General features: G+C 32.3%; 1 protein-coding gene across 1 annotated transcript in view; it reads right to left on the bottom strand.

Annotated features, from left to right (window-relative positions):
* Nucleotides 1-26,236, bottom strand: part of LOC143042039 (TPR and ankyrin repeat-containing protein 1-like) — a 58,587-nt gene that overhangs the window by 29,738 nt on the left and 2,613 nt on the right. Inside the window, exons 4-14 of the mRNA XM_076214268.1 lie at nt 25,466-25,813; nt 24,056-24,325; nt 20,660-20,910; nt 18,663-18,819; nt 18,256-18,414; nt 17,545-17,760; nt 16,869-17,135; nt 8,082-8,518; nt 7,446-7,617; nt 5,771-6,085; nt 4,630-4,905 (exon numbers count right to left, since the gene is read on the bottom strand). Coding sequence (XP_076070383.1) covers nt 4,630-4,905; nt 5,771-6,085; nt 7,446-7,617; nt 8,082-8,518; nt 16,869-17,135; nt 17,545-17,760; nt 18,256-18,414; nt 18,663-18,819; nt 20,660-20,910; nt 24,056-24,325; nt 25,466-25,813 — 2,868 coding nt within the window. The remainder of the gene's footprint in view (nt 1-4,629; nt 4,906-5,770; nt 6,086-7,445; nt 7,618-8,081; nt 8,519-16,868; nt 17,136-17,544; nt 17,761-18,255; nt 18,415-18,662; nt 18,820-20,659; nt 20,911-24,055; nt 24,326-25,465; nt 25,814-26,236) is intronic.

Below are 26,236 nucleotides of genomic sequence, written 5' to 3'. Positions count from 1 at the left end.
TGAGTCCGGAATTGGTTGTTTTACTATTGTCGTAAAACATCCTGTTATAATTTTGTCTTCAAAATCGAAAGAAACGTAAGCGAAGTTTTAGAAATTTATCGTTTTGAGTCATTAAAATCATTTCATTTTTAAACTGTTGCCTTCCTTTTATTGCTCAAGATCGATTTTAAGGAAAATGGTAGGGAAATTTCTGAAGCAAATGCGATGCAACAGTAAACAAGTTTGTTGATGATACGAGTATGACTGTATGAGCATACACACAATCTTTGTTAGAAAAAGGGCACCAACTTTTTAAGTTATCCCAAAATGACCGAAATTAGGTGAAAAAAATTCCGGATCCTTGTCCAACATACATTATCTAAAAACATTTTAGATAAAATAAGGAAAAAAAGCTTCATCAGCAACATTTTATATTGGCAAATTTCCAATGAAGTTATTTACATAAAGTTATTGGCAAATAAAAATAGAAAATGACATCATAGTCATGTCTGGCAAATTTCCAACATATATTATCAACTACTATTCTATACAAAGAAAGATAACTCCAATTGAAAATTTCTTGCTATTGCACAATATTGTGCAATTAGATATTTCTTGCTATTGTGCAATACTGTGCAATTGAAAATTTCTTGCTATTGCACAATACTTGATATGTAATCCTGATTTGGATCAACTTGAAAACTGGGCCCATAATCAATAAAGGGCTGCGCTTGAGCGCATGATACGCCCGTTGCTCTTTTAACTTGTCTTTTATGCTTTAAATGAATTTATATGATCAACTAGAAATATATATACAAATCAAAAGGGATGTTACATTAATATATTCACCAAAGTTTCATAAAATCCCCCTTTTTTAAGTATAAAATTCATTACTTAAGAAAACATAAAATCTAAAATTTATAAAAATGGAAAGGGAGCTTATGTCAATAGATATAAACAATTTATCAAAGTTGCATAAAATTTTGTGAAAGTGTTAGTTATTGTCCCAAAATTGGAAAATCCCCCCTTTTTTAAGCTTAAAAATTCATAACACGGAAATGTAAAATCTGAAATTTATAAAAATTAAAGGGAGCTTACATCAATAGATATAAACAATTCACCAAAGTTTCATGGACATTGGTGAAAGCCTTTTTGAGTTATTGTCCGAAGTGTTGAAAATCCCCCTTTTTTTAATGAATAAAGCCCCATAAATCCAAAACTTAAAATCTGAAATTAAAAAAAAACGAAAGGGAGCTTACGTCAATAGATATAAACAATTTACTTAAGTTTCATGGAAATTGGTGAAAGTGTTTTTGAATTATTGTCCGAAGTGTGGACGACGGACGGACGGACAATGGTATACCATAATACGTCCCGTCTAAAAGACGACGGGCGTATAAAAATCAAAGTACATATTTAGATAAAGCATATCAAATAAGCCCAAGAATTTAATTTTTGTTAAAATCAAACTTAGTTTAATTTTGGACCCTTTGGACCTTAATGTAGACCAATTTGAAAACTGGACCAAAAAATTAAGAATCTACATACACAGTTAGATTTGGCATATCAAAGAACCCATTTATTAAATTTTTGATGAAATCAAACAAAGTTTAATTTTGGACCCCCATTTGGACCAACTTGAAAACTAGGCCAATAATTAAAAATCTAAGTACATTTTTAAATTCAGCATATCAAAGAAACCCAAGGATTCAATTTTTGTTAAAATCAAACTAAGTTTAATTTTGGACCCTTTGGACCTTAATGTAGAGCAATTTGAAAACGGGACCAAAAATTAATAATCTACATACATAGTTAGATTCGGCATATCAAAGAACCCCAATTATTCAATTTTTGATGAAATCACACAAAGTTCAATTTCGGACCCTTTGGGCCCCTTTTTCCTAAACTGTTAGGACCAAAACTCCCAAAATCAAACCCAACCTTCCTTTTATGGTCATAAACCTTGTGTTTAAATTTCATAGATTTCTATTTACTTATACTAAAGTTATGGTGCAAAAACCAAAAATAATGCTTATTTGGGCTTATTTGGGCCCCTTTTTGGCCCCTAATTCATAAACTGTTGTGACTTCAACTCCAAAATTCAATCCCAACCTTCCTTTTGTGGTCATAAACCTTGTGTTAAAATTTCATTGATTTCTATTTACTTATACTAAAGTTATTGTGCGAAAACCAAGAATAATGCTTATTTGGGCCCTTTTTTTACCCTTTATTCCTAAACTGTTGGAACCAAAACTCCCAAAATCAATCCCAACCTTCCTTTTGTGGTCATAAACCTTGTGTCAAAATTTCATAGATTTCTATTTACTTAAACTAAAGTTATAGTGCGAAAACCAAGAAAATGCTTATTTGGGCCCTTTTTGGCCCCTAATTGCTAAAATGTTGGGACTAAAACTCCCAAAATCAATCCCAACCTTCCTTTTGTGGTCATAAACCTTGTGTTAAAATTTCATTGATTTCTATTCACTTTTACTAAAGTTAGAGTGCGAAAACTAAAAGTATTCGGACGACGACGACGACGCCGCCAACGTGATAGCAATATACGACCAAAAAATTTAAATTTTTGCGGTTGTATAAAAAGGATTTCGCCTGACTACAACACATTGTATCTTTCTTGCTCAAACCGGTTCAAGGTTGCAAATTCCCATCTTTTGTTGGGGTACCTTCAGATGTTTTACTGAACACTTTATTTCAATTAGGCGTGTCATTAAAATCTGATTCGATATGTGCAGGAAAAGGTTTTCTAAAATGTGGATATTGTGGTAAAAACAGATGTGAAGCATATTATTTTGATATATTGTGTTTCACATTTTCATGTTGTGTGTCTAACATTTAAAAAAAAATGGGTTATAATTTTGATATGTTGTGCTTAACATTTTACAATTTATGTTACTTTATAATGATGTTTTTATGTGATTTTATAGAATAAATAATTTCAATTTTATTCATTTTCTTTATAAATAAAACTATTTCTTCATTTCAGTTATTATGTAGAATCCCTGAAGTTTTTTCTAGTGATTATACATAATCCCTGAAAATTTCAGTGATTACATATAATCCCTATACTAGCCAGTGATTCTACATAATCCCTGAAAATTTCAGGGATTCTACATAATCACTGATTATACAAATTCACTGTAACATATAAACGATGAAAATATGCGGCACAGCTGTATATTTTGATATTTGAAAACAAAATAGTAGTGCATATGAATTAACTTCACATTCTACATGATATTTTTTTCCAAACGTAGTCCCAGAAACTTATTAGCAAAAGCAAAACAGACAAAAATGACATTATGCAGATTTTGTATCTATAAAATAAAATATTATACCTACCTGCCTACCCATGAAAAAAAATATACCGAGCCAAGTTATTTTTTTGGGGAAAAAAATAAAATATTTTACCTACCTACCTACCCTGTTTCAAAACATTGGGTCGGAAAAGGGCAAACTAAATATTTTAATTTAGGCCTCAGGCAAACAAAATGATTAGGACTAAACCTCTTCATATAGCTTCAAGAGAGGAAGTCCAATAAATCACAAACAATTTATTTTCCTTGTAAGTACTTCCCTATTTTATATTAAATTATAATTTTGTTTTAAACACAGGAGTTGCTATATATGCTTTGTTTCATTTATATATTTTTATCCTGTAATCAACATTTCTACTATAGTAATACAAATTTACAGATAACACGAAGCAATATTATATACTGTAAACCAACTTATTTTAGTGGATACTTTATTTCTCGTTTTACCCTTTCTAGTCTGTTTTGCAGCTATTTAATTTCACGATTTTCTAATCTACTTGAAGTTTTATAAGAAAAGATAAAAGTTTAAAATATTTATGAAGATTTTTATTTGCCTTTTTTTTATACTCACAAAAGTCGCAAACATAAATTGCTTGCGAAAATACTTTGGTTTACAGTATACTGGATGTATACTAGATAAATATAGTCCCCTATTATCCTGCTTCTGATGCGAGCAAACAGTTATGTTCAATTTTGGGTCCTCTTTGTGGATCATGTCGATTTCTTTCATTTAACGATTGAAATGGAAAAATAATGTACAGATTGCAAGATAAAGATAACAACTATTTAGTGTCTTAAAAATCAGCTGTAATTATATGAGGCTAAGAAACAGGTGTAAAACTCAACTCACAACCTTGGGTGAATTGAACATCAAACAAGTCCAAAAGCTATGTCCAGTCCCACTGACAAATTACTTATTGAGGTTCTTTAGTACTTTCATTTCTAGATGAATTTATGCACAAATTATTTTACTCATAAAAACAAAAGCAGAAATGGCTAAACAAGCCTTTTACTATGTATAATGAACAAAATTGGGAACTAATATGTTATTTTCTATTGCCTTGTGCATGTGCCTACAAATCAAAACTGATTTTGATGAAACATACATGTCATGTCATAGTAAAATAATAAACATTTCATCATTACTACTATCAGAATTATTTCCCCTGTAAATGAATTAATACTTGTAACATCATGCTCCAGATGACTTTTATTAACTCAGAGAAAATTATATACATACTAATTTGGTTATCACAATGCTCACCATTCTTATAATAAAAGACTCAAAATCTAATACATTTTAAGTTTGAACTTGTACCTTCTTGTTGCCTCATGACATTGGCAAGAATTTCTATGGCTCTTTCTTCATTTCTTGGAAGGTACACTACTGCATATTTCCCTTCATTATTTTTGGTTAGTGGATTGACCTCAGCTTCAATCAACATGATAATGAATCTAAGCCTAATCCTCAAATCAACTGCTTGGTCTCTTGTGATAGTGTGAAGGGCTGTGTTTCCTTTGTCATCTTGCAAATTTTGGTCTCCTTTTGGTACCACAATATTTGGAAGTACATATTCTAATAGTCCGAATGATTCTACAAATAATATTTGCAAATTAATGATAATGACTTACATAAAGCAGGAATCAGGAACCTTCTTAGATTTTATTACATAATTACAGTCAAACCTGCCTTTATAGTCACCTTGATAAAGCGGTTAGCTGCCTCTAATGCATACTTTCAGACACTCCAAAATCTTTTCTTTATATAACTCAATTCAGTGGTCTGAAACTGATTGAGGTTACAAAAATCATTCCCCTTCATTGAAGCCAAGAAACTTTGACAAAAAGTTTACTTGAATATTGAGTAGTATAAATTTTTTATCTATTTGCAAACAGGAAGGGTTGCAAGGCAGATGTAAAAATTGTTTACCCACTACAACATTAAGAAGCAACAGAACAAATTTAACAATGTATAAAATCATTTCCATTCATAATGGCCAAGAAAAGTTTGACAACTCTTGGACCAAAAGAGTCAAGTGTTTTCTATTTGATACATTAATCAAATGTGTGTCACCTAGATAGACAGGTTTCTAAACTTGTATAACTGAAACAATACAATACAACACATCTGAAACAAGAATGTGTCCTCAGTACACGAATGCCCCACTCGCACTATCATTTTCCATGTTCAGTGGACCGTGAAATTTGGGTAAAAACTCTAATTTGGCATTAAAATTAGAAAGATCATATCATAGGGAACATGTGTACTAAGTTTGAAGTCGATTGGACTTCAACCTCATCAAAAGCTACCTTGACCAAAAACTTTAACCTGAAGCGGGACAGACAGACGGACAGACGAACGAACGAACAAACGGACGGACGAACGAACGAACGGATGCACAGACCAGAAAACATAATGCCCCTCTACTATCGTAGGTGGGGCATAAAAAATAAATTACCTGATGCTATACACAGTCTGATTGTAGCATGGAAATATCTGTCACCAGTGTAGGTTGTCATGGTATTGTAGTCTGATCCACAAATCAGAAAGTACCTCAGCAGGTCAATACACCACGCACAATTCTTAACATATTGCAATTCACATATAGGTCGAAGGTTAACTCTTTCAACTTTGATACATGGCGCTTCATCATCTCTAAATTGTATGTAAGAGAATGAGGCTAAGTTCCAGTTACCATTGGTAATGAAGTCATAAGTGACCAAAGCCCATGTGTGAGTTGCTATTTTTAAATTTTTCACTTTATCAAGTGGATCTGAAATAAAAGTTAAACTTCAATGATACTAAGACTGAAAATAATTTTTTTCCTATTCCATGTTTAACTTTTTTAGGATGTTCGCTACTCTGATTTAAAAATAACATTAATAGACTTTTGTAACTGAAAATATACGAATAAAAGGAACCAAAAAAAATTTGAAAAAATCGCATGGTCTGTGTGCTTGTTTATGAGATATAAGCCATCAAATTAGAACCTCTCTAGATGTTTGGTATGCAGTAACACGCTGAATTCTGAGTTTTTGTTCACTAATGATACTGCATTTATGAATTAGTCAAACAAAAAGATGATGAGCAATTGATATGAAAATGCTTCACATGGTATCTTGTGCTAATTGAAACTGATAATAATTTTAAAGTCAAGCGTACTCCAGCTGATCAATATGTGAAAGGATAAATGAGAATTGATTAGCAAGAAGTTGATAAGGAATGAATTTGAAAATGCACTTAGCCTCCTAGAAAATGTAATTTTTATTCTGAGACTGCGTGATTAAATGTTCCATATATTTATATTTTTTACCTAAAATAATGTGTTCACCAAAACATATACCACATTACACAATTTCAAAACTAGGAGAAACAGAAAACAAGTGACATGAAATAGGCTGGCCTGGTGAATGATTTTGCAGTCCGTGAGAACCAACAGTTTATATATGCTATAACATTATCATGTTTCCTTTGTCTTAAAGTCATATGAAACTTCAAATTAAAAAAAAAAATTATGCATATGTTTTTTGTAATTAACTGACTATTTTTTATTATAAAACTTTTGTACATCTACTTTTTTTCTCAAAAAAATTCTATAATTTGTCCAAATTTAGAAGAAGTTGACTTTTTTTTTAATTGTTTGCTTCCAGTAAACAATTCACCGATATGTTTTCTGTATGCAGTGAACTCAGCTTAACCTTTCTAGTCAAAACATGATCATCGCAATAAGCATGGATCTGTCATTCAAGTAAACTATTATCTTATTATTCATGTTATATATGTGCTCAATGTCCATGCTTCTTTGTTGATTGTTTGCTATAAAGGTGACAATCGATAAACTAAAGCTTCAATTCACCACAATTAATAAGCTGCCATATTTTCAAATCATAACAGACCGAGAGAAATATTTTTTGACGATTATACGATATGAATGCTAAAAATTTAAAGAAATGTGCACAGAAGACTAAGTTTACGATATATACATTCATAGGTTCAAGATTTGGATACATTATTTTTCACCAGTCACTTGTTCCATATGACTTTAAAAGGCCAATGCAAGTAACACTAAAGAGAAAACATTTGATGCGAACTGAGATATTGATTTTTCTAGCAGAAATCTTCAATAAACTTACATTTGCGATTATCCAGGTTCATGTAATGAAAACAATAGGAAGCGAGTATCTCTCGCTGTGATTTCTCTGGTGATTTTTCTGAGGCCAGTTCATTGAGAGCATTCGTGTAGGCCTGTAAAGCACCTTCATGATTCTGTTTGGCACCTAAAACTTTACCAACCTTCATATGTGCCTAAAATAAAATCATTCAAAGAATTTTTCATTGGTATTTGAAATATACAAATGCACCTATACTTCTTATATTTGAACTAATCTGGGGGGGGGGGGCATTTTTCAAGCTTGAAAATATGTGAAAAGGTGGGGAAAACTATCAGAAATATAGGAAAAGGTTGATAAGTTCTTGTTACTTATATATCATACAGATCTCCCTGTCATATTTTCATAGCCGTAAGTCTCGCCTTAAGTGAACATTACATATAGTATCTTAGCTTTAATAAATATTCCATTTTTCCAACATAACACATGAAACCCAACCAATATGGGAAAAGGTTACATTTTTGCCTATGCAATAGGTGAAAAGGAGAAGGATGGGGTAACTGTACTCCACTACTCCAGTGACATCCCCTATCAGATAAAAATTGAAGTGCTCCCATTATTGATGACTTATACTAAAATAAGACTTAACAAGAAACTTACTTTGAACCAATGACCATCATAAGACACACTCTCCATAGCATCATTCATAGCTTTATCTAATACAAACGTCTTAAGAAAACATTCTGATCTATTAGCATATAATATAGCTAGATCTCTACTATGATGAACATGTTCTTTCATCTTGGCTTTCTGTATACCAATAGCTTTAGTGTATATTTCAACTGCAGCTAAATAGTTTCCATTTCTGAATTCTTCATTCCCTCTTTCTTTAAGGACTTGTGGATCAACTTGTCTTGTTTGTGAAGCCTGTTGGTCTTTAAAGACTTGTGAATCATTAGGTCTTGCCTGTGTCCCTTGGTCACCACCATTTCTAGGTTTTGGAACATTTGACTGATCATTTGGTTGTTTCCCATCTTTGGTTGGCAGAGATGGCTTTTTTGCTGCTGTATTATCTTGGCTACGGTTTTGCATTTCCTCTGAAAAGTCAATAAAAACCCTTCTTATTATTATTTTCTTTGACACAAATGCCTAATAAAATGCTTCGATGAGCGCAGCCTGGTACGACCGCAATGTCGAACCCTGAACAGTTGAGGCAAATTTGGATACAATATTCAAGCTAAATACTGTCTGAATTTTCATTGTGATCAAATTTTTGACATAATAAAGGTTTCTGACACAAAATAAATGTGGGCAATTATCCCCAAACTCAATCCCAGGCTTCCCTTTGTAATATGGAACCTTGTGCCACAATGTCAGAGAGATCCATACACTTACACACAAGTTATTGTCAGGAAACTACAAAAATTGTTGTTTTTGGCCCCTTTATGGCCCTTCCTTAAGGCCCAAGACCACAATTAATGACCCTGCTTTTCGTTGTCAACGAATATAGTTCCTTTTAATTAGAGTGTATTTTTCTTCTTATTTTTTTTGCTTTTCCTTCCTCACTCATTTTTATTAAAAAAAAAATTGTTGGTGCAAATGAAAGAAGAGATGTGAAATAAATATTTGGATGTTGTATTTAAACTGATTTTGATATGGAATGAGTGATTAGGCCAAGTGCAAAAAGGTAATATTTACAGTATTCAGAACATCTCTTGACTTTTCAATAGGGGGTATGGATGTGTATTGGCTAAATTTGTAAAAGTGATTGCTTCAATCTTTCTGAATTTTGGATATATATTTGGACTAGTACTATACATTACACACACAAAAAATTTAACAAAAGTGCATGGTGCAATTTTTTAAATGATACAAAACGTTATAAAGAACTGATAGAGGAACTAATTGTGGTCTGTGGCCTTAACTGTTGGCCCCATAACCCCTTAAATAAATCCCAACTTTCTACTTGTGGTATTAAATATTGTGGTACAATTTCAGAGCAATCAAAATACTTATTATCCTGAAAGTAGAAAAAATGCTTGTTTTTGGCCCCTTTTGGGCCCCTAATTCCTAAACGGTTGGGACCATCATCCCAAAATCAATCCCAATCTTCTTGTAGTGGTAATAAACCTTGTTAATGATCCATTCACTTAAACTAAAGTTATTGTCCGGAAACCATTGTGTCTTTGGATGACGATATCATACCATTATACGATTCCAAAATATTTTTTTGCGGTCATATAAAAATCACATGATTCCCTACTTAAACTGAACCAGATGCTCCACAGGGCGCAGCTTTATACGACCGCCGAGGTTGCACCCTGAATGGTTGGGGCAAGTATGGACACAACATTCAAGCTGGTTTCAGCTTTAAATTTGGATTGTGATTAAATAGTTGACACAGCATAGGTTTCTGACACAGAATGAATGTGGTCTAATGATCTTAAAATATTCTTTTTGCCTTTGAGCAATTCACTATGCTGTTGAATATTAATCCTCTCAAAAAAATGTTTGAAGAAATTTCTTTTTATTTATGAAATCTGAAATGAGAAAAATTTAACCCCTCCCCCCCCCCATTTTTTTCACATCCCCCTTTCCCTTTTTCCAAAACTGATCTCAATTCAAATTTCTAATGGAGTTTACAAAAATAACTACTCATTTAAATACATCATAAAATATTAAAATGTAAAATAAAGTGCTTGTTATCACTGAATGGTAAAGATTGTTTTGATTTATCAGTTGGTAGTAAAAGTGAATATACATTGTATATTGTATAAAACTTATAAACATATTAAAATTTTAAAAGCTTTGGTTGAACGGTTCATGAGTTAATGCACGGACAACATTTGATTGCCGCCCGCCCGCCGTACATCCCCAAATCAATAACCGACATTTTTGTCACAAAAATCCGGTTAAAAATCTAAGTACATTTTTAGATTCAGCATATCAAAGAACCCCAAGGATTCAATTTTTGTTATAATCAAACCAAGTTTAATTTTGGACCCTTTGGACCTTAATGTAAACCAATTTGAAAACTGGACCAAAAATTAAGAATCTACATACACAGTAAGATTCGGCATATCAAAGAACCCCAATTATTTAATTTTTGATGAAATCAAACAAAGTTCAATTTTGGACCCTTTGGGCCCCTTATTCCTAAACTGTTGGGACTTCCACTCCCAAAATCAATCCCAAACTTCCTTTTATGGTCATAAACCTTGTGTCAAAATTTCGTAGATTTCTATTTACTTAAACTAAAGTTATAGTGCGAAAACCAAGAAAATGCTTATTTGGGCCCTTTTTGGCCCCTAATTCCTAAAATGTTGGGACCAAAACTCCCAAAATCAATCCCAGCCTTCCTTTTGTGGTCATAAACCTTGCTTTAAAATTTCATAGATTTCTTTCACTTTTACTAAAGTTAGAGTGCGAAAACTAAAAGTATTTGGACGACGACGACTCCAACGTGATACCAATATACGACCAAAAAATTGTATAAAAATGCTGTTTATTGAAATGTTAATGTTACACTTCATATTTTGACTTTTGTGACCAACTCTAAGGTAAATTTATGACATGCTGTTGTAAATATATTTGTTTAAAAGATTACAATGAAATTGTATACTGTGTCATAAAAACATTTCTTAGAAATCTACTTTCATTTTCTGTCACTTATCATTCGTGGACTTAATTATCTTTCAAACCATAAACCTTCAAAAAAATTATAGATTTCTAAAATGTATGATGTATAGAAAACAAAACTAGAGGCTCTAAAGAGCCTGTGTCGCTCACCTTGGTCTATGTGCATATTAAACAAAGGACACAAATGGATTCATGACAAAATTGTATTTTGGTGATGGTGATGTGTTTGAAGTTCTTACTTTACTGAACGATTTTGCTTCTTACAATTATATCTATCATGAACTTTGCCCATTAGTAACAGAGAACTATATTGGTAAAAATTTACATAAATTTACCACATTAATGAAAATTGTTAAAAATTGACTATAAAGGGCAATAACTCCTTAAGGGGTCAATTGACCATTTAGGTCATGTTGACTTATTTGTAGATCTTACTTTGCTGAACATTATTGCTGTTTACAGTTTATCGCTATCTATAATAGTATTCAAGATAACCAAAAACGGCAAAATTTCTTTAAAAATTACCAATTGGAGGGCAGCAACCCAACAACCAGTTGTCCAATTCATCTGAAAAATTCAGGGCAGATAGATATTGACTTGATTAACAATTTAACTTCTTGTCAGATTTGCTCTAGATGCTTTGGTTTCATAGTTATAAGCCAAAAACTGCATTTTACCCCTATGTTCTATTTTTAGCCGTGGCGGCCATCTTGGTTGAATGGCCAGGTCATCGGACACATTTTTCAAACTAGATACCCCAAAGATGATTGTGGCCTAGTAGTTTCAGTGGAGATTTTGTAAAAGATTACTTAGATTTATGAAAAATGGTTAAAGATTGACTATAAAGGGCAATAACTCCTAAACGGGTCAACTGACCATTTTGGTCATGTTGACTTATTTGTAGATCTTACTTTGCTGAACATTATTGCTGTTTACAATTTATCTCTATCTACAATAATATTCAAGATAATAACCAAAAACAGCAAAATTTCCTCAAAATTACCAATTCAGGGGCAGCAACCCAACAACCGATTGACCGATTCATCTGAAAATTTCAGGGCAGATAGATCTTGACCTGATAAACATTTTTATCCCATGTCAGATTTCCTCAAAATGCTTTGGTTTTTGAGTTATAAGCCAAAAACTGCATTTTACCCCTATGTTCTATTTTTAGCGGTGGTGGCCATCTTGGTTGGTTGACCAGGTCACGCCACACATTTTTTAAACTAGATACCCCAAAAATGATTGTGGCCAAGTTTGGATTAATTTGGCCCAGTAGTTTCAGAGGAGAAGATTTTTGAAAAGATTACTTTAATTTACGAAAAATGGTTAAGAATTGACTATAAAGGGCAATAACTCCTAAACGGGTCAACTGACCATTTTGGTCATGTTGACTTGTTTGTAGATCTTACTTTGCTGAACATTATTGCTGTTAACAGTTTATCTCTATCTATAATAATATTCAAGATAATAACCAAAAACAGCAAAATTTCCTCAAAATTACCAATTCAGGGGCAGCAACCCAACAACCGATTGACCGATTCATCTGAAAATTTCAGGGCAGATAGATCTTGACCTAATAAACATTTTTAACCCATGTCAGATTTCCTCAAAATGCTTTGGTTTTTGAGTTATAAGCCAAAAACTGCATTTTACACCTTTGTTCTATTTTTAGCCGTGGTGGCCATCTTGGTTGGTTGACCAGGTCACGCCACACAGTTTTTAAACTAGATACCCCAAAGATGATTGTGGCCAAGTTTGGATTAATTTGGCCAAGTAGTTTCAGAGGAGAAGATTTTTGTAAAAGATTACTTTAATTAACGAAAAATGGTTAAAAATTGACTATAAAGGGCAATAACTCCTAAACGGGTCAACTGACCATTTTGGTCATGTTGACTTATTTGTAGATCTTACTTTGCTGAACATTATTGCTGTTTACAATTTATCTCTATCTATAATAATATTCAAGATAATAACCAAAAACAGCAAAATTTCCTCAAAATTACCAATTCAGGGGCAGCAACCCAACAACCGATTGACCGATTCATCTGAAAATTTCAGGGCAGATAGATCTTGACCTGATAAACATTTTTACCCCATGTCAGATTTGCTCTAAATGCTTTGGTTTTTGAGTTATAAGCCAAAAACTGCATTTTACCCCTATGTTCTATTTTTAGCCGTGGCGGCCATCTTGGTTGGTTGACCGGGTCAAGCCACACATTTTTTAAACTAGATACCCCAATGATGATTGTGGCCAAGTTTGGTTTGATTTGGCCCAGTAGTTTCAGAGGAGAAGATTTTTGTAAAAGTTAACGACGACGGACGACGGACGACGACGCCGGACGCCGGACGCAAAGTGATGGGAATAGCTCACTTGGCCCTTCGGGCCAGGTGAGCTAAAAAAAGAGAAAAATGCCTAATATTTGTTTCATCACCTTATCTTCATATCTTGTATTGTAATTGAAGTATGTAAAACAAGGAAAAGAAGGTTCTGCCACTAATCAGCACACATTTAATCATTGGATATACTTTGGTGACAATTTAATTCAATTGTAAGAGTGAGATTGCTTACAAGACATTTTTTATGGCTTAGAGAAATCATAAATCATCATTGCCCATCTATAAAAGACCAAATTATTTTTATAAAATAAAATCTTTTACAAAAATTTCATTGAAATTTATCCAAAACTGTATATGCAAGTGGTTTTTTTAAAGAAATTTTGCACCAAAAATAAGATCTCCTATATAGGTCATTACCAGTTCAAATGTTCAATAAGTACTAATATTTTAAATAGACTTAGATACTGCAGGTTACAAACCTTCATATATTTTTTTTTAATACTGCAAAACTATATCTGAATGGAAATATCTTTATTTAACAAGAAATTATTTGAATCTGGAATAATTTTGAATTCTGGAAAATTGATTAGAAATGTATGATGAAAACTAACCCATCTAAAAAGGGTAAGCCATGCACGCATGGCTAAGGTTAATTTTACTTTCACTATCATTTCAGTATGAACTATCTAATCCCCCGTAGCCATGCATATGTGCATGGCTATCCCTATTTAGTTGGGTTAGTTTTCATCTTAATTTCCTCATCAATTTTCCAGAATTCAAAATTATAAGAAATTGCAGACAAATAATAGCCTTACCATCAATCTTATTGTAAAGTGATTGCTACCAGGAAAAAGTGACAGGCATTTTTATTTTTTACCAAATCAAGACAAAAATAAATTTTTCCTACCTATTTCTGTTACAAAATGAATTATTCCTGGCCATTTATTGGAAAACCACTATTACACAGGTTTCATAATTACATATTTTTTTAAAGATTGCAAAACTGAATAACCAAATTATCTTTTTAACTACTGTCACAAAAACATTTTTCAGAAATCTACTTTCACTTTCTATATATAGGCAAATAATTGTTTATCATATTTAATTATAAACCTTCCTTATTGACAAGTGACTGTGTTCAATATATGCTACCTGTGCATAATGTATTGTACATTTAATCTATATTGTAAATAAACATAAGATATTATCTTAGTGTTGTTGCAATCAATACATACAACTTTTGTAAAATTTAGATAGATATAGGAAGATGTGGTGTGAGTGCCAATTAGACAACTCTCCATACAAATAACAATTTAAAAAGTAAACCATTATAGGTCAATGTACGGCCTTTTCAAATACAGCTGGTTCTTTATCAACTTTATTTTGTATTTATCTGACTATTTTATCAACTAACTTTAAATTTCCACAAAGGCAGCTGATAATTAAGTCTGCACCTACCAATACTTCATGAAATAAAATTCAATTTCAATCAGGTTTAGTGCATAATTAAAGGGGAATAACTCTTAAAGAGTTAACTAAAATTTCAGTCATGTTGACACAAGAATTGGTAGATTTTTCCTGCTTATAATTATTCTTTTTAAGGTTTCTATTTATCTTGTAAGATTATGAGCAAAAATAACCAAAATTTTCAAACATTATCATTAAAGGGAAATAACTCCAATAATGAGTTATTTTTGCTATTGTGGGTTGTTTGTGAATGTTTTGCTGATATTTTTTGCTTTTCAAAGTTTCTATCTATCTAATTTAGTTAACAAAATCTCACAAGAATCCAAATTTCAAAGACTCATAACTCCTCCAAAAGTCAACTTAAAATAATTTCTTGTGGATATGCATGTCTACATATTATCTTATTATTTATAAAATATGATAGAGTTTTAAACTTTGTTGTGTGGTTTCTTAGATTGTGATGACAAACTGTTGCAGTTGAATATTAAGGCCAAAACTCTTGAGTTAAAAGACAACAAGAATGTGTCCAAAGTACACGGATGCCCCACTCGCACTATCCTTTTCCATGTTCCATGGACCATGAAATTGGGTAATAATCTAATTTGGCATTAAAATTAGAAAGATTATACTATAGGGAACATATGTACTAAGTTTCAAGTTGATTTGACTTCAGCTTCATCAAAAACTACCTTGACCAAAAACTTTAACCTGAAACTCTCACTTTCATTTTCTATGTTCAGTGGACCGTAAAATTGGGGTCAAAAGTCTAATTTGCCTTTAAAAGTAGAAAGATCATATCATAAGCAACAAGTGTACTAAGTTTCAAGTTGGTTGGACTTCAGCTTCATCAAAAACTACCTTGACCAAAAACTTTAACCTGAAACTCCCACTTTCATTTTCTATGTTCAGTGGACAGTAAAATTGGGGTCAAAAGTCTAATTTGCCTTTAAAATTAGAAAGATGATATCATAAACAACAAATGTACTCAGTTTCAAGTTGATTGGACTTCAGCTTCATCAAAAACTACCTTGACCAAAAATTTTAACCTGAAACTCCCACTTTCATTTTCTATGTTCAGTGGACCGTAAAATTGGGGTCAAAAGTCTAATTTGCCTTTAAAATTAGAAAGATGATATCATAAACAACAAGTGTACTCAGTTTCAAGTTGATTGGACTTCAGCTTCATCAAAAACTACCTTGACCAAAAACTTCAACCCGAATTGACGCACAGATGAACAAACAGAGGAACGGAACCACAGACCAGAAAACATAATAACCCTCTACTATAGTAGATGGGGCATAAAAACTCTGAGAAAAAATTGAATCACAATTTCCTTTCAGTATGCACATCTACATATTGTATGTCTGTATTATCTACAAAGTTTCTTGGTATTCTGATGTGTGGTTTCAGAGGATTTGAGATGACAAGAACAGGACTTACAGGTCAATTACATTATACCCTTATGAATTTTGTATAACTGAACAGGGTAAAATTAATAGATTGGATCTTAAAGAGTCATTTTGAACTAAAACTATCTTAAAAGACTGAACAATATAAAAGAAATTCATAAGTCAAGTTCATTCTTCTTGTTAATCATCAGATTTTTACACAGCACTTAATTCAGTGCTGTTCAGAGAATTTCAATTTTAAGATCTCTTCTCAATTTCAGAATATACTATGATGCTTGAATAACATGTGCGAAAACATTAAATATTGAACCGTCTTTAAAAGTAATTTAACAATACTGAATTGGCTGCAAGCAAGATGCTTGTGTAAGTTAAAGAGTACTGAATATGACACCTGAAAAATATCTGTTAAATAATAAGAAATTAAACAACAAGACATCATTTTCATATTCAGACATCTCAGACAATATTAAGATGAAAATGGTTTACTTTTAATTACCCGATTACATAGTTATTAATCCTATGTAGTACCCCTTGCTAGAACTTTAACAAGGCTTCTGATTTTCCTTATATGTTTAATTTATTAGAACTTACTCCAAGAAACCTTAGCAAGGACATCATACAAGGGCTTCTGCCGATCTTCTGACACATAATCTATAGCTAAACACTTGTCCTTGTTCATCATACTTGCTGTAAAGTTTTTCCCAATAAGTACCCTGGCAACCTTTACCATGAAACTAACATCCTCTGTGTGTTTATACTTTGTAATGACGTGGAATGGCGTCTCTCGTCGACCATCTAAATACTCATCTCGAAAAGGTGAACTTTTGATTGGCATCTCATTCAACAGATCAATATGACCTAAAAATAAATTGTACAAATCAGTTTGAAATTCTGGCATAATTTTTAACCTTTTTTCAAAATAACTCACCATTATGTAAGCAAATGAAATCAGGTTAAAAGGTTCATTCTATTATTTTGAACACGTAACAATATGATTGAAAGAAAGATCCTTGATTTGCTTTAAGTAACTGGTAGGCTTCTTTTAACTATTGGTTTTGAAGACCTTTTCAGAATCCTTTGGTTCCCCCTTTATTTAAAAATAAATTTGGAGATGAGAATTTCATTGGTGAACAAAATGATTGAAACAATAAATACTACATTGTAAACAAAGCGTTTGACATATGATCAGTATTTCAATTAGATTGAAAATTTAAATAGATTTATTCAAAAGAGTAGATCAGAACAGAGACATTTCATCTTTTCCTACCTGTAATTAGAGCATATCTGACCACAGCATGTACACATGTATCTCTTTCATCAGCTAGGAAGTTAAGATAGTTCCCTTTATGTCTGTATAGTAGCACTACCAAAGTAGGGGTCAACCAACTAGCTGTTATTGTCATATATCTTACAGTCTTCAGATATTCAAATACAGTGCCAAATGACATACTGTTAGTGGTTGCCTGAGCTGCTACACCTTCTCCTGTAAAAATATATGATACATTAGCGTGACTTCCATTTTCAATGAAATAGTACTAGGGGCAAACTGAATTCCGCCTCTGGGTGCAAGATTTTCTCTGTGTTGAAGACTCATTGTTGGCCTTCGTCTGTATTCTGCTCTTTGGTTGGGTTGTTGTCTTTTTGATACATTCCCCATTCCCATTCTCAATTTCATGTTAATAGTAGAAATATGCAATAATTTAAAACACTTTTTGATCATAGCTGTTTGGGTTAGTTCTCCCTTTTCATGTAAAAATATAGATAATGGTAGAAAGGAATGTTGATCTAAAACACTTGGTTGTCTTGGTGGCTACATCTGCTTATGTAAAATGTTTAAATCTTCGTGGAAAGATATGTTAACTACTGTTTCCAAATAATATAAGAAATTCCACAGCCAAGGAATGGAATACATTAAATCACTCATTTCAAAAATCAGCATGAAAAAATCATTTTGACCAACCACAACAACACACAGTACCTCTGCTACTAGGAGCTTTAGGAACCTCTGTCAACATCCCCATCAATAGATATCTAATGGTCAGCCAGTCGCCTGTCTTTGATAACTTAATTAAGATATTGGCCCACATATCTCGGTCTCCTAGTGATAACATCTTGTACTTGTCTCTTTTCTGTAAATCTGTGAATAACATATTTGAATCAATGATTTTATGCTGAAATAAAAGTTATCAGCATTTAAATCTAGATTTAAAAAAAATACTGTTTATATATCATTCCCTCAAAGTTTGGTTCAATTGCCAAAGTGGGTTCCATCAAAAATTTCAAATGCAAATTATCAGAGGACAGAAAACATCTCTATAGGCTGAAACTGTCACAATTTGTCTCTTAACTTAACTACCTTGTCAAATAGTTGTGTTTACTTCATACCTGGAATATCTTTGAACAAAACAGCAGCTTCTGTCATGAAGTTAAGTTTGTCTCCTGGGTAGACATCGTAGCATGAGGTAAACATGCTAAGGAATGTTGTATAGGCATCTGTAAATCTCTTCATCTGTTTCAACTCCTGACCTTTTCTCCAGTAACCCTAGTGGTTTATATAATATACTTAAAATCTGTATCCCATACAAAAAGAGGAAACTAAGCCCTTACTTATAAATCCTAAATATAGGGAAATGCAGACTAATTATTTTATTATGTGACTTTGTTGATAATAGACCATTTTCAACACTCAACAATTTGTATACATTCCTGTAAATACAGGGTTTCCAAGATTATTATGACATCATACTGTGGATCAATTTATTTTCGTGAATACCAATTTTCGTTGATAAAGGAAAACTTACATGTTTGTGGATATTTAATTTCATGGTTTTGCTAAAATCTGCATACAAACTTTTAAAAAATTTGGTATTTGTGGAACATTTAATTTCGTGGTTTCCACATTCCTCTCGAAAATTGGTATCCAACGAAAAATAATGAATCCACAGTATTCTTCATTTGATACAAAATTGTTAGTTCCTTTCAAATCACATTTCAAAATCACTAGAACACACCCGCGAAATCGCGGGCATTCAGAGCGTAGTTTAAAGTATGTAAAGTGTTGTTGGAAGAATTTTGTGAAATATTGAATGACTGGAGAATTTCAGCAAAAGTATCATAAATCATAGGTTATTGGGGACAGGAAAATGTTCAGTTTTTTAATCCCTCCTCCTTTATTTCCAAAATTCCCAATTTGTGGTTTTCTATCAATTTCAATATGAATATACATTTAGTATGTTATGAACATTTAAGTAAGGAGCCTGTACTTGAGTGGTTGTCGTTTGTTTATGTGTTACATATTTGTTTTTCGTTCATTTTTTGTACATAAATAAGGCCGCTAGTTTTCTCGTTTGAATTGTTTTACATTGTCATTTCGGTGCCTTTTAAAGCTGAGTATGCGGTATGGTCTTTGCTCGTTGTTGAAGGCCGTACGATGACCTATAGTTGTTAATTTCTGTGTCATTTTGGTCTCTTGTGGAGAGTTGTCAACATGGCAATCATACAACATCTTCTTTTTTTTTGTAATCAATGAATTTTGTAAAAGATTTAATGACTGGAGAATTTCAGAAAAGGTATCAAAAGTGCACATGAATAATTTTAGCGCTTATCTGTATATTATGAACATTCACTATATAAATAAAGTGTATTTACTTTCAATTCTAAGTTTTCTAATCGATCCATGGTGGTCATTGATATAGTATACAGACCCTCTCTATTTAATAAACTCTAAACGTGTATTTACTTTCAGTTCTAAGTTTTCTAATCGATCCATGGTGGTCATTGATTATGATATAGTATACAGACCCTCTCTATTTAATAAACTCTGTGACCACCGTGGATAGTAAACTTGAAAATGATAGCAGATAGAATTCTGAAAATACACTTTATAAGAAAAACGCAAATCGGAAGTATAATCTGACTTAAAATTTTGTCCAATGACGGGACAATATCCGGATGCCCTTTTTCTCGTTTTTCTCCCAAAATAACTCAATCTGAATAATCATATGAATGGATGACAAATGCGACTGTGCACTGTACCTATAGGACACAGGGGCGTGTTGGTTAATTTATTGTGGAAAGAAGAGAAGCGACACCCAAAATGAGGTCTTCTCGTTTAATAGTATAGATAAGCTCTTTTTCAAATATAAAATCATTCATACCAACCAAGAAAACTTTGATAAAAAATTTAAATAACAATAACTTCTAATTGGTAATATCATTATTGCACAAATAAATGCTCACAATATTTTCTGAATTGACAGTGGTGTATAAAAGCAGTATTTAGCTGATATCTTGTAAGACTAGCTAAAAAGTGATACCCAGGCATTCTATTATCAAATTATCAACTTTTTTTATTCTCAACATGGCTGAATCCTAGATTTTACCTTGTACCAAGAATTATCACTTTTGATAGATTCATCTGCATCCTTCAAAGCTTCTTTATGCATTCCCATCATGCTGTACACATTTGATCTGTTGCTTAGCAACACAGCTGCTTCTCTTTTCAGTACAGAGTTATCTCCACATAGTTGTAAACCCTTGGTATACATCTGTATAGCCTGTCCATTGTTGGTGCTTTTAAGTGCATCGTTACCCTTGTTTTTAAACATTATGATCTGCTTCCTGATTTCTTCATCTATAAAAAGAATGAAACATGTACTGCACTACAAATGTATACATCTTAAAACTATTTGTCTGTCATTACTGGACATCACAAAAATTCCAGTAAAATTTTCACATCATAATAGGAAATTGCTGATGCCACAATGGTAAAGTGATTGCTGTATGAAGTCAAAAGTTGAAGCAGGACAGATTTCCAAATAGCAATAAGATGTATTCAACACTGCAATAGGTTAATAACCCTGCTCAGGTTTGCACATAGCACCCTAGAAAAACATGAAAAGTCAAAGAGGAATAACACTGAACCACAAACTCATCAAAATATTGAGGTAAAACCTAAGTTCCTATTTTTTTTTTACTTTCAATGGAAATCCAACGCATCTATCATTTACAAGATTTAATATATAAAATGAAGGGTGGTTCACTTAAACATATGACATGAACAGAAAGTTTTCATTTCAATGTTTTTTTGAGGTATTGTCTCTCAACATTTTTGGAAAAGGTTGATTTTAGGATGCTTTTACCATTCAAGATTTTATTTTTCTGTATACTGGGAAATTTTTGCTCAGTCTTTTTTTCACGAGTTACCAACAAACTCTAGATTCCGGTCGTTGTAAAATTGTGATTTCCCAATCAGTTTCCTATATAAGTTTTTTCATATAAAAGGATTTGGAAACTGTAAATAATAAATGTATTTAACTTAAGTGATAAAACCATTCAAAATTCCTTTTTGTTGGTTCACATTTATAACTTTAAGTCATGTTTGCTTGTAAAAACACAATCACAATTAACAAGGGAATGACCTAATTAAAAGTGAATTGAATTGAATGCTAACAGAATTACTGCTTATTTGTTAAAATCTGATTAATCTGTGCAGCAGATACTTATAGATTATTACATGGCATTTTTCATATTGCCCTGGTATCAGCCCTAGACTCCCATATCAAGCCAGAGGGCTTTAGCCCGAGGGCTTGATATGGGTCGTGGGCTGATACCAGGGACCATATGAAAAATGACATGTAATAATCTATTTATCACATATTTTTAAGCAAGAGAAAACAAATAGCTTACACCAAATTATGTTTGATATTTCATCAAAAATCAAAAAGATATTTAACGAAAATAAAATAAACAAGAATGTGTCCACAGTACACGGATGCCCCACTCACACTATCATTTTCTATGTTTAAAGGACTGTGAAATTGGAATAAATTCTCTAATTTGGCATTAAAATTAGAATGATCTTATCAAAGGGAACATGTATACTAAGTTTCAAGTTGATTGGACTTCTACTTTATCAAAAACTACCTTGACCAAAAACTTTAACCTGAAATTTGCACTATCATTTTCTATGTTCAGTGAACCGTAAAATTGGGGTCAAAACTCTAATTTGGCATTTAAATTAAAAAGATCATATCATAGGGCACATGTATACTAAGTTTCAAGTTGATTGGACTTCAACTTCATCAAAAACTACCTTGACCAAAAACTTTAACCTGAAGCCAAAAACTTTAACCTGAAATTTGCACTATCATTTTCTATGTTCAGTGAACCGTAAAATTGGGGTCAAAACTCTAATTTGGCATTTAAATTAGAAAGATCATATCATAGGGCACATGTATACTAAGTTTCAAGTTGATTGGACTTCAACTTCATCAAAAACTACCTTGACCAAAAACTTTAACCTGAAATTTGCACTATCATTTTCTATGTTCAGTGAACCGTAAAATTGGGGTCAAAACTCTAATTTGGCATTTAAATTAGAAAGATCATATCATAGGGCACATGTATACTAAGTTTCAAGTTGATTGGACTTCAACTTCATCAAAAACTACCTTGACCAAAAACTTTAACCTGAAGCCAAAAACTTTAACCTGAAATTTGCACTATCATTTTCTATGTTCAGTGAACCGTAAAATTGGGGTCAAAACTCTAATTTGGCATTTAAATTAGAAAGATCATATCATAGGGCACATGTATACTAAGTTTCAAGTCGATTGGACTTCAACTTCATCAAAAACTACCTCGACCAAAAACTTTAACCTGAAGCGGGACAGACGGACGAACGGACGAACGAACGGACGAACGAACGGACGAACGGACGCACAGACCAGAAAACATAATGCCCCTCTACTTCGTAGGTGGGGCATAAAAATGTATCACTGTGAGTTTAAAAAAGTTCGTATCACAGTAGGTAAACAACGTTTTGTGAAAAGTTTCAGAAATGATTAACAATAAATATATTAATTCTAAGAATTGCAAATATTAAACGACTTTAAAATGTTACATTACAAATGTTAAAAATGCTTAAGAAGAATCCTATATAGCTACTCATTCCAGTGTGGCGTCATATATTTTATAAATTCTTTATGATGTCAAAATTTTACGGGAACTTTTGTGATTTTCACTGTTGATTTCTACTTTTTTCTTCTACAGCAGATTCGTAACTTTCTAAATTTCTTTTCATTGTGTTCAACTTGTTTACAAATAGTCTTTGATTGACAGTTTACCGGAAGTTAAACTCGGGGGCTTGATATGGATTTCGAGGGCCGATGATATCGGCCCGAGGACTGATAACCAACCTTGACTTCCGGCTATTATTGGCCATGCAAAAACGTACATATCAGTACAAAATATGTGATACAACGGGTTATGTTTTTAAAACTGATTGACAGGTGTCATTTACATAACTGTATCGATAGTTGTTTATTTAGCAATATCCATAATGTCCAATTAGATTAATTAGGACTATCATGAGATAAAGTGTTGATACTAGTATTCAAATTCTTCATGTAAGGTCTTCATATTGGTGTTTGGTTTTCTATGAAATACTTGTGGTCGTTAAATCTCGGCATTTCAACTCGTACTGCAAAAATAGCGAAATAAAATTGCCGCAAAAATTTCCCTGTTTACAGTAAATGAATGACCTTCAGACATCAATACTATATAGCTGTTGAAGGCCTTTAGAATGTTTCGTTAGCATTAAAAGAGGGGGACAAAAGGAGACTGGTATAGAACGGTAGAAACTTGAGAAGAAAGACCTTGGGAAGACCTTGAAGGAGATTGAGGAGAAGGCAAAAGAAAGGCATTTTTTCATGGTACTACTTTTATCTGATTGAAGTACTGAGTATCATCATATTTAATCTTCTAACAATATTTACCTGCATTACTTTTTGCTGCCTGTAATAATGAAAAGCCCTGGTCAGTTGGTTTAAGGTAATCAATTGGTAGCTGTCCAGACATATTCTTCAAATAAGCTGTACATCCACTGTTCATCAACAATCTTAAAATAGATTCTCCAAGTGTGGTATTAATTTTCCCTGACTTCACCACTAAATGGACAGCTGAATCGCCATTTTTGTCAATCATATCCTTTTTGGCTTGACTATCAATGAAAGTTGCCAACAAAAACTTCAAAAATTCTAAATCTCCTACAATTATAACAGAAATGTATATTATTCCCAAAAATGTGTAAAATGTTTGTATACAATTTTCATATGTATAAAAATAATAAAAGTGGACATGTTAAATGATTGCAATATATACCAAAGAAATTTTAATTGTAAAGTATCACCCGTAATAACTAAAAAAAAAATGGGCTACAGAACATCATGACCAAAAGTTGTAATCCCAATGGGTTTGTTTACAAATATTTTTTTCTATACCTGGACTCCTTTACACATGAAAACTCAATGTAACATGATAAAACTATGGTGTAAACTTTGTGAAATTCCTGAATATAGGCTGTGTCGCAAAACTTTTATGTGGGATTTCAACATTTCCAACAGATATAAAAGAACATGGAGTAATGATGTAAAAACAATAATGACTAAATGTAGTCTACAAGATGTGTATTTCAATCAAAACTCAGAACGACAACCAACGGCTCATATCGTATCTTGTGTTAAGAACAAACTCGTTGAACTGCATCAACAGGAATGACTAAAAGCACTGGAAGATATGCCTAAATTACGAACATATAAAAACATTAAAGCTGACTACAATGTAGAGCCATACTTGAAAAAGTGTTTATCAAGACAACAACGATCAGTGATAACCTGGATGCGAAGTGGAACTTTACATTTAGAAATCGAAAAGGGCAGATTTCGTAATGTGCCACTTGACCAACGCCTTTGTTAAATGTGCAAGTCTCAATCAATAGAGGACGAATCCCATCTCTTGCTGTTTTGTGAACGCTATGAACAATTACGAACAACATTATTTAATGATATCCGAGATAAGTACAACATAGACTTAACTACGCTACCAGCAAACATCAAATTAAAACATTTATTTTGTAATTACAGCAAGCTTGTTTCTAACTTTATTTTGAACTGTTTTACCATTAGAAAATCTAGAATCAACTGTTAACGTGCCTTGCTATATAAATTTGCGTGTAAATTTGAACTATGTTTATTTATTTATTTCATTTTTAATAATGATACACAATGTACAGTGCATCATAAGCCTATTTGGCTGGCTGAAAATTACTTGTATATATGAATGTAATTTTTGTTATAATTCAGGTTGCACTTTAATATTAAAATATTCTATTCTATTCTATTCTATACCAGTTTCTAAAGCAGATTGGACTCCAATGTGAATAGTAGCCTGTCCTAATGTAAGTTCCATCTGTTCAAAAGAAGAACCATTTCCAAGGAGAGTAATTGCTAAATGTATTCCCCAGCTTTTCCTCTGGGATACTGATGTTTCTCTCAGGAGGTCTCCGACAGGAACAAATGATAAGTCAAGGTCACAAAATGATTCTGCTAACTCATCATTATCCCCAGAGGATAATCCTGTCACTAAGTAACTGATGGCTTCCCAAGCCTTGTTAAATATCAACCTTTGTATGACCTTGACTTTAAGTGACGTCTGGCTTGAATCAGGGCTTCGAAGAAATGGATTAACTGAGCAACCTGCAAAAATATTATGTCTGTATTACAAATTTGTAACTATGTAAAATAAAATAAAATGTATTGTGTAACCACCATATGTTTGATGTCTCAAAATGCATACCCTAATGTTGCTCTTGGGTGAGAACATCATTTCTTTTACACAACAACTTTTTTTAGCAAAAAATTCCATCTTATTAGCAAGTTAAGGTGGTACCTAACACTACAGGGAGATAACTCTGTAAAATCAGCTTAACATTTAATCACGTTGTATGGTTAAGAAAATATTAAGACTCTCATTGACCAGAATTAGTGTTTGTCAAACTGATTTATATCCAACCAATTTTTTTCTGAGAATGAGATTGGTTCAAGCAAGTTCTTTGAAATTTTTATATTTTATTTAAAGGGTCAAAGTTAATACTTTGTCAAAATTTTATTAAAATTAAA

The sequence above is a fragment of the Mytilus galloprovincialis genome, chromosome 1, assembly GCF_965363235.1.
Source record: "Mytilus galloprovincialis chromosome 1, xbMytGall1.hap1.1, whole genome shotgun sequence".
Taxonomy (NCBI): Eukaryota; Metazoa; Mollusca; class Bivalvia; order Mytilida; family Mytilidae; genus Mytilus; species Mytilus galloprovincialis.
This window is presented reverse-complemented; position numbering and strand designations above follow the sequence as displayed.